The following is a 9,948-nucleotide window of genomic DNA, read 5'->3' as shown; positions in this document are numbered from 1 at the left end:
CCAGAACTCACGAATAATGTTCCGAATCGCGCTGCTGTGTTTGCTGACCGTGTCAACGAATCCACGATGTGTGCCACACATGATAAAGAACAACACGGTTTCATAGCACGATAGATAGCAGGACATGGTACCATGCTGCTGCCGACCATTTCATGACACGGATGTGTCATGGAATAAGTGGAATCTCACCATTGAATTCTCTAACACTGACACTGTTTTGTTCTCCCTCAACATCTCCCAATGCAGGGCTCCTTCAGCTGACCAACGTGGCCTTGAACAAGCCAGCCACAATGAGCAGTCGTCACCCAACATATGGCCGACCCCAGAAAGCGGTGGACGGATACAAAGGCACGAGCATCAGCAGCTGCTTTGAAACCTTTATCGGTGAATCCAGGCCCGACCGCTGGTGGCGCGTGGACCTGCAGGGTTTGTTCCAGGTCCACCAGGTTGTCATCACCAACAGAGGCGACTGCTGTGGTAAGTGTAGAGAAAGACCCACAGCAACACACACTCACCTTTCGATACCCATTGCAGGAAAGTGTGGGGAGAGGGACCTGTTGAGCACTACAGTGACACTGCCAGAATGACAACACGTTCAGATGGTCAAGGAAAATGCAAAGGTTTTTCTTTGTTGTTGTTGTTTTAATTTGTGATACATACAACATTTTGAAAGCAAGTTCAGTGCTCTTCCAGCTGATCTTACCAGTTACCCTTTAGAGTCTTAACCATCTGTTTCCGAATGAGATTAACAATTTCTTCTTCTAAAAAAGCCAGGGTTGTTTTCATTGCACAATAGTTTGTTTTTATATTGAATTCTAATGATACATGTGTTATCAACAGAAAATTAGATTCCTAGAATTTCAAAAGTACCATAGTCCCAGACATTTTTTTAATCTCTCATGTACTGAATACCACATCTTTTTTTCTGCTTCCATCACATATTGCATGACATTTGCCAAAATGTATTCAAAACAGGTTTTGTTTTAATTCTGTGAGATTCGACACCGCTTCACTTTCAACTGGACGTGCGATAAATCGCTTTTCTTTTCTTTCTTTATGAATAGACAAATTATGATTCCTTCTTGCTGTGAAACTGATGATTATCTGTTACAGAATCCTTCAGTAACAGATACGGATACGGACACTGATAATTTATTCAAGTATAGGCCATTGCCCCTTATGCTTGTGCGCTCTGTTGCTAAGTATTCTGTTTGAACCTGTGCTCATAAGTTCAGTTCAGTTCCGTGACAGTTCTGAATGGTAGATGATGATTCAGATTTTGTTTCTGCTTCTGACGCGGACAACAGCGAACTGTTCGTTCATTCACAGGTTACAGACTGGCAGATTTTTACATCCTCCTGGACCGCTACATCTTCAATTCGTCGAGTGGCCGGCAGGATTTCAGTCGTCAGTGTCTCCACCACCCCAGTTCTGTTCCTACAGGAGCCACAGTGACCCTCAGCTGCTCTCAGCCAACCACGGGTCGCTTTCTCACCCTGGTGATAGATCAGGCCACAGAAACATTCCACTTCTGTGAGATGGAAGTGTTGGCTACACCGGCAACGCTGGGTAAATTCTACTGAAAGAATTTGGTGGTTCAGGATAGGATCTCCTTTTCAGAGAAATGTGTGTGTGTGTGTGTGTGTGTGTGTGTGTGTGTGTGTGTGTGTGTGTGTGTGTGTGAAAGGAAATGTACGCAGCAAGGGTTAATTAGAACAATGCAATCAACATCTTGAAAATACTTAGATAATCATACTAACATCAGTTAACTAGTTTTAATCAATGTGCATGCATGTGTATGTATGTGTGTGTCGGGGAGGGGAGCTGGGGTGTATGCATGTATGTATGTGGTGTGTATATTTGTGTATTCGTGCATATTTGTGTGTTTGTGTATGTAATATGTGTGTATGTGTGCGTGCACGCGCACATCTTCAGTTTCGGTGTGGCTGTACATAATACCAACAGTCATCAAAAAGGGGTTACATTCATACTTTTATATGTATATATATAGAGAGAGATACGGATACGGATGATTTATTCATCAGGCCATAGCCCCTATGAAGGGGTACACAAACAACATTTGTTACGTCACATTTGTTTGAATAAACACGAGAAAACCAAAATCACATGAAATCACATGAAACACAGATACATTTGCAAAACATATTATGAGGTTGCAATTTCTCTAAATTTAAACGCTTTGTGCAGGAAAATGGACAAATTCCATACATCATTTTGCCTTTTGGACGACATCAATAAGCACAACTTGAATGTACAAGGTTGTCGGAAATACCTGGCTGGAATATATCTTTCTCTTAACCCCTTAAGAGCCGAGCAGCTCAAAACAAAATGCACTTCGTCTTCTTTGTCTTCCTGGCATAATGGGCAAATCAAATCATTAACATCAAATTTACTGTATCTGTAACGATGTACAGCCAAACTCGACACACCCAACCTAAATCTTGTGGTTATTATTCTTAGATATTTGTCCATGTTTAACGTCAAATTAGGTTTCATATCATGTAGTCCGCAAAATGTTCTATATATACTAAATCTATTACTGTTTTGAACATGCTCATTCCATGCTTGCCATCTACAATCAATTAAACGTTGACGAAAAATTTTAATGAAATCATTTATGCTACCCACACCTTGATTGAACCACACTTCGCCAAAACCATTTTCACACAGACAAATGCGTACATCAGTTACCCAGTTTTTCTTTCCTCTAGAATCCAAATCAAACAACATTTTGTAAGTTTTCAACGGTATCCTAATTTCTTCCATTTGTACTAATCTAAGCCAGTATCGTATGCACTGAACAGCAGAATTTACAACTATAGGGTATCTATTAGTTTCACCATATACAAGGTCATTAGGGGTGCGCATATCAAGACCCAAAAACTTCTTCAAAGCAAATAGATGCACAGATTCACAATGAAACGCAGCGATATATATATATAGAGAGAGAGAGGGAGAGATAGCGAGAGAGATAATAGGTATGTACTTCCCGTATTCTTGCAGATTCGCAAAAAGGCAAATTTCACCGACATACCGGAAAGAAAGCAACAGCTGACGTCATCAAAACCACGTGGGCTAGGAGCGTCATTGGCTGCACCACTGCTTGCCTCAAAGAACCCGGATGTACAGCAGTCAACTTGAAAACCAAGACTGCGGCTACGGAGCAGACAGGACAGAGGGTCTGTCAACTGCTGACGTACTACATGTCGCGCACGCTTCTGTCTGAGAATGGTTGGGACTTCTACAAACTGTACGATGAGGATTTTGAAGCGGTGGTAGTGTGAGCGTGTCGATAGTATGTGCAGTTCCAAACTGTCATTTCAGGTTTTCACTTTTAAAATTTATGGAACAGTTCTGTCATTTAGGAAAAGGCAAGTGTCTAATTTCAGTTCTTTGAAACTGTTGATGACTGACATCACGCCAGGAATATTTCCAAGGATATTACCTGCGGAATACTGCATAATCCATATTTCAACACATAGACAATTTTCATAAGTGCATAATATGAAAAGAGAATAGGACAAAATGGACTGAACACAAAAATCTAACAATAATGCAAAGAACTTAATGACATAAACATCCAGTAATCTGAAGTAAATACATCACTTGAATATATCACCCAGTTTTGGAGAAAATATCAGTTCCACCCAGTATGTATCAGTTGTATATGTCTTAATGCATATACTTAACCTATTCTCATTTAGGCGAGTTTTATTTTGTTTTCATACATTTCAAACAATACATTTATGAACTTATGTATAGACAATAAACCAGTCTCTGTGAGTTGAAATTCATACCATTATTACATAGAAAATATCAAGTTTAGCGTTCATAATTTGAATACATTTTACTATTTGAAATGTCTACATGTCTTTTTTCCAATCACATATAAGTATTGTAACCCCTTTTATCTTGAAACTGCTTTACATGTGATCATTGTGTTTTATTCTTCAAGTTTGTATCTTAAGAAAATATAATTTTGGAAACAATATATGTAATTCACATTTACATATGAACATCTTTCCTTGTTGGATTAGCAAACCAAGAACTGGATCTGAAGTTATATCAGCGAGGAAACCATGAAATGATTATATGTTGATTGAATTTCAAATTTGCAGTAATTGTACATTTTTTCTTGTAATTCTTCTAGGGTTAACCGTAAAACGTTAGAGTGATCACATCGTCAGAACATATGCTCGATACCATTTGTCCCCCAGAACCCCTTCCCCTTTAAAAGGATATGAGTATTACGAGATGACTTTCAAGTCGACCTGCTATTACGTTTCGTCATGTGGACATGGACACGTGTAAACTTTACACATGCATTTATCTACACTTGCAACAGGTAGGAAATGTTTTTGTGTCCAAATGGACTTTAGTTTGTTACACGTTACTTGCTTTTGTAATTCTTCTTCTTCCTCTGCCCTCCATTAATATTGTTGTTGCTGAAAGCTGTGAGGGAAACTGTACGTTTATTATATTCCATGTATTGGATTATGATAATAATAATAATTCATAGCTTTTCTATGGCGCGATATCCAGAGTGACAGTGGTCACATGTGTTTTGTATGGTCCCTTCACCAATTGCGCCAACGGTGTCAGCGAGGGTTAGGGTTTTATTTCATGTCTGTGATGAAAAATAATAAAAGGGAGGGGGCGGGGGGAAATGGGGAGTGGGCGGTAGAGGTGAAGAGATAGATTAAAAGAAATGAACCAGAAAATGAAATACATGAAAAACTCGAAAGGTCCAGCTACAGGTGGAATCTCTGCATAATTCGGCCGTGTTCTGGGTCACGATAGGGTCTTTTTTAATTTTTTTTTAATTTTTTTATCAGAGCTCTACATTTGGCATATACAAAAGGTGAAATCACTCCAACACAAAAAGAAGGCATTATCATGTGCATTCCAAGAGGAAACAAACCAGGGGAAGACATTATAAATTAGAGACTAATATCCATTTTAAACACATCATGTAAAATAGGATCTATAAAAATTATATTAGCTAACCGAATAAAGACTGTAATACCCACTTTGATAAATGACGGTTAAACTGGTATTTTTCTAGTAAATGTATTGAAAACAATATCGGAGTGATTTATGATTAGATTAGTACCTAAATTGTAAGAAATTGTCTGGCCCACTGTTTGATATAGATTTCAAAAAAGCATTTAATTCTCTAGATTGGTGTTTCATGTTTAAGGTACTGAAGGCTTTTGTTGTTTTAGAGAAAGCATAAACATTTGGATCAGAATTTGTCACTGTATAAATCTAATGTAACCACTAATGGGCAAACATCCACACGATTCTTTCACAACAGATGATACAGACAGGGTGGCCCACTTTCACTGCGTGGTTTTATTCTGCCTGTGGATTTCTTCTTTTTTTTTTTAAATAAAGAGCTGAGAAAATAAAGATATAAAATGCATCACTATAGATAACATTGAGCATGAAATATCAAAATATGCTAACGAGTTCAATTTAGCAGATGACAAAGAATCGTTTGAAATGTGTATATTAGTAATAAGGAATTTTGGCCAAAATCTGGATCACATGTGAATGCTTGAAACAAACAAGCGCACTTTGGTTAGGATGGAAACAAAGTGGTCAAAGACCAGATGCATGCAACATCTTGGCAGGGAGTTGAAACTCCCTGAGGTTTTCAGTGGTTGATGTATGGAAAGCTAACAACTTAGAAGGTGAAAACATGAAATTCAATGAAAAATTAACATAGATAAAATTGCTGTTCCAAACCATGTGAAACAACAAATTACGCCACTTGGCAGCTTCGCAGATTTCAAATCACGTTTGATTTTGATTGTGATGATTAGAACACCAACATTTGGCTTGAGTGCACTATTTGTCTTTTTCTTATATTTGCTCTTATAAAAAGCCTACTTTATCTTAGTGTGTGTGTATGTGTTTCATCTAATTCATTTAATGTCTGTCCACATTAAGTGATATTAGACATGAAAAAAGGGATGGGGGCGAGTGTGTCTGTGGGAGGGGGGGGGGGGGGAGGGAAGGAGATAAAAACGAAGAAAAAGTGTCCTCAACTTTAACAACAATCTGGCTGACAGGATAACTTCCCAACTCTAAAACATATAGGTGTTAAAATAAAAAGCCCTATTGGACTATTGAACTCAGGTTTGATAAAATTCCATAAACACTATTTCTTCGTGTAAGTTTGAACAACCTATTTTCCTTTCTTCTGACAGAAAGGATGATCGCTGGATCTTTTATGTAATACTATAACATTCTTGCAATGAAAATGGAAGAGAAAAGCATGTCGACTCAGCTGATCTTTTTGCTCCTTTTTTTTCCTTCTCATTATAAAAAAGGCCACAATGCGAAGGAATCCAGATAAAAATTATACTAGTACCTCTCACTGAGAGTAAATGAATTAGATGCCTAATTTCAATAATATCTTCATATCTAACTTTCGAATGTAAAGATTTGATAGCATTAATAACTGACTTGGAGTCAACACAAAAAGCAATCTGGAATATATTTTTTTGGAAAATCCAGTAAACAATACAATGCCATATTACTGCTCCGCTGTAAAGATTGACTTATTTTTTTATAAAACTTATCTGCGTTTAGGTCAGGTATGATGTATGCGGCACCTGCATTATCGTTTGATACAGAACCATCTGTATAAACGATCAGGTGGTTTGGATATTGGTCACATAAGTGGATTCGGGCATAAAATGACAATAAATTTGTTTTCTGTCTTTGTTACGTTCATATAATCAATATGAAATTGGGCTCTCTTGAGTTCCCAGGGTGGAATAGGGGATTAAACAGACTGTTTAGCTATATATGCTTCCGATTTAGATCAGAGTTTGTTATAGTAGTAGATGTATATGTACTTATGGTCATGTGAGAGGCTGCGGTCCAAGCGGAAAGTCAGTATCGGTCTTAAGATTCAGTTCAGGTTTCAAATCATTTTCTGCTGTAGAACTTCTCAAGACAAATTTGGTGCACTGAAGGTTCCTGCGTTCTTCAAGTGGTAGTACCCCGGCGGCACTGTATGTTTCAATACATGAAGCATGAACTGGTATACCAAGAGTAAATTTATATCCTTGCAGTCTGTACTTTTGGAGTTTCTTCAATAAATATTTTGGTGCACTGAAAAATACTTAAAATACTTCTTGGGCATAAGTTAATTTTGATCGAAGAAGCGATGTAGATAGGCGCAAAAGTGTTGATCTGTTTTGTCCACAAGATTGCTTACTTATAACCTTTAAGAAGTTTAACGTGTTTCTACCTTTTGTTATAATATTTTCTATATGATAATTCCATGTTAGTTTTTGTTGTCAGATACTCTCCAAGATATTTAACTGCCTTTCTATATTCAAGGGAGATATCATTCATATTTTAAAGTTAGGCATATTTATTGGATCTGACCCATTATTAAAAAGCATCATATTGGATTTTTCAGCAAACAACTGCAAGCTGTTTTCAATCATATAATCAGAAATTATGTTCAGTTCGTTTTGATATAGCCCTTTTGTATAGTTCAGAGACCTGGCAGGTGTGCACTTTTTAAATGCTACTTTCATCCAAATACATATGTCATCAGCATACTTGACAAGTACAATGTTTTTTTGTTAGTTTTCTTGGTATGTTGAACATTAAAATACTAAATAATGAAGGAGCAATAACAGACCCTTAGGGGATACCCATTTGTAGCTGCCTTGTTGAAGACTAAATATTGTTTATTTCTGTTCGGATTTGCCTATTGGTTAGGAAACCTTTCATAAATTCAATTACATGACCTGACAAGCCAGTGCTTTTAAGCTTATAAAACAAACTTGATCATAGGCTTTAATTACATTTTTTTAAATGTAGCTAATATGCACTTTCGTCTTGCAAATTGATGCTTAACTTGAGTGGTTGATTTGACCAAATGTTCATTTGTAGATCAAGCCCTGCCCTACGAAACCCTGCTTGGTTTCGTGACATGAGTGTGTGTGTGTGTGTGTGTGTGTGTGTGTGTGTTTCTTATTTTTTGTATGTTTTATGTATTCAGAAAAATAAAGTCGTTGAAAATAGTTGGCCCTGGCCAGCAGCTTTCTTCAATTCTATAATTTCCCCAGCTTAACTCGACATCGTGTAAGTGGACTCCTCGCATACATAGACCATAATTTTGTGCCCCAGTAAAGTTCCCCCATCCCCAGTAAACCCCAGTAAACCGACACTGAGTCTGAGTCCGCGAATGTTGCGAAAAATCGCCGCCTCAAAGCTGGTGTAGGAGGAAAAAATATTTCTCTTGTCACTTTCAACTGAAGTGCACGAAACACATTTTGCCGGTACAAACATCAGTTCAATCCAGAACGCATGGGTACACACACACGAACACACACACACACATACACACACACACACCACACCACACACATGTACACACGCATAAGCACATGAACGCACACATGCAAGCGCACACACACATGTGCGCGCGTGTGCACACGCACACACACATACGTACAAACACACATGAGCGCGCGCGCGCGCGCACACACACACACACACACACAACGCCTGCATGCGAAACGTTCCTTGCTTGGAAAGTAACATTCCCAGTTATTTCACAAAAATATAACTTGGCCCTAACACTGTAAGACTATTCTTTGTTATTTATGCATCCTTTTTGTCGACCACACTTGCGTGATCAAAGCCATGTTTTATTACGAGAAACGCAAACCACGATCGGTTGCACAACTAAACATCTCCGGTATTTCCCGTTTGGCATGTTGAGAATTGGAGACGGGGGGAGATAGAGAGAGAAACGCTTTCAGTAAAGTGTGTTGAGAATTAGAGAGAGGAAGTGTGTGTGTGTGTGTGTGTGTGTGTGTGTGTGTGTGAGGGAGGGAGAGATTCGCTTTCAATTATGTTAAAGATTAGAGAGAGATTTGCCATCTTAACTTTTGCGTCCGATGTCCCCGCTTCGCCATTCACAGAAACACTACGTTTTGTTTAAATTTGAAGCAAGATGATGAAAGGACGTGGATGCTTCACCTAGTATAAGCACAACGCACAGGCCAGCCTTCGACAGTCTAACATAGGTGTGTATAAAACATACAAGCCCAGGCCCCATCTTCAGTCAATCAATTATTTTAATCAACCAGTCAGTCATTCACTTTATTGTCTGAAATGAAGTACAGAAATTCCCCTTCAGGCTCGTCGTAACGAAACTGAAAACTTACTTCAAGAGAGAGAGTGTTTTTTGTTTTTTTTAAGTGGAAACATTCTTTTCATCATTGAATGAAAACACTCACACGATGATTCATGACGGGAAAGCAGGGTTGGGAGAGAGGGAAGGAGGGACTAGCACTCTCAGCATCACAGTAGATTTGTTAACAATGTAGATACGAAGGTTCGACATTCAAACATTTTAGTTGATAAGTCTTACAAACATACATTTGTATCTTCGCACTCGCACGCACACATTCTCACCCGCACGCACCACCCCTCACCCTCACCCCCGCTCACACACGCACACTCACTCCATCCGCACGCCCCTTCTCCTCCCTTCACCCCCGCACACACACACACACACACTCCATCCGCACGCCCCCCCTTACCCCCGCACACACACACTCACTCCACCCTCACGTCCCCCACCCATCCCTCTCCGCACACACACACACACACACACACACACTAACACTAACACGCGCACAGTCACACACACCAGTTCTCCAAATCCAAACACACAAATGTACGCGCTCGATAGCGCGCGCGCACACACACACACACGCGCGCGCTTACTTATGCATACATATACAGGCGAAAAAACTGTTCAGACAGACCTGTAGGGACTTGTCCTATGATGAAAGAGTTTCCCTACGTTTCGGGCCCTAGGCCCTTCTTCCTGGGGAGAAAAGTAGAGAATGGAGAAGAAAAGGGAGGACAAAACCAAGACAG

At 39.1% G+C, this 9,948-nt stretch overlaps 1 protein-coding gene across 1 annotated transcript; it reads left to right on the top strand.

The window, feature by feature from the left end:
- The first annotated feature begins 277 nt into the window (after nt 1–277).
- LOC143294355 (fucolectin-1-like) lies at nt 278–3,710 on the top strand. Its single transcript, XM_076605810.1, has 3 exons — nt 278–477; nt 1,330–1,569; nt 3,025–3,710. The coding sequence occupies exons 1-3, from the start codon at nt 291–293 to the stop codon at nt 3,303–3,305; spliced, it is 708 nt and encodes a 235-aa protein (XP_076461925.1). The 5' UTR covers nt 278–290; the 3' UTR covers nt 3,306–3,710.
- The last annotated feature ends 6,238 nt before the right edge of the window (nt 3,711–9,948 follow it).

The sequence above is a fragment of the Babylonia areolata genome, chromosome 19, assembly GCF_041734735.1.
Source record: "Babylonia areolata isolate BAREFJ2019XMU chromosome 19, ASM4173473v1, whole genome shotgun sequence".
Taxonomy (NCBI): domain Eukaryota; kingdom Metazoa; phylum Mollusca; class Gastropoda; order Neogastropoda; family Buccinidae; genus Babylonia; species Babylonia areolata.
The sequence above is the reverse complement of the archived record's forward strand: the minus strand, read 5'-3'. Positions and strand labels throughout refer to the sequence as shown.

Coding starts and splice junctions, on each gene's coding strand:
- LOC143294355 (XM_076605810.1), top strand. CDS start 291: ATGAGCAGTCGTCACCCAACATATGGCCGACCCCAGAAAGCGGTGGAC. Junction 478..1,329: donor CAACAGAGGCGACTGCTGTG/GTAAGTGTAGAG, acceptor GTTCATTCACAG/GTTACAGACTGGCAGATTTT. Junction 1,570..3,024: donor GGCTACACCGGCAACGCTGG/GTAAATTCTACT, acceptor GTATTCTTGCAG/ATTCGCAAAAAGGCAAATTT.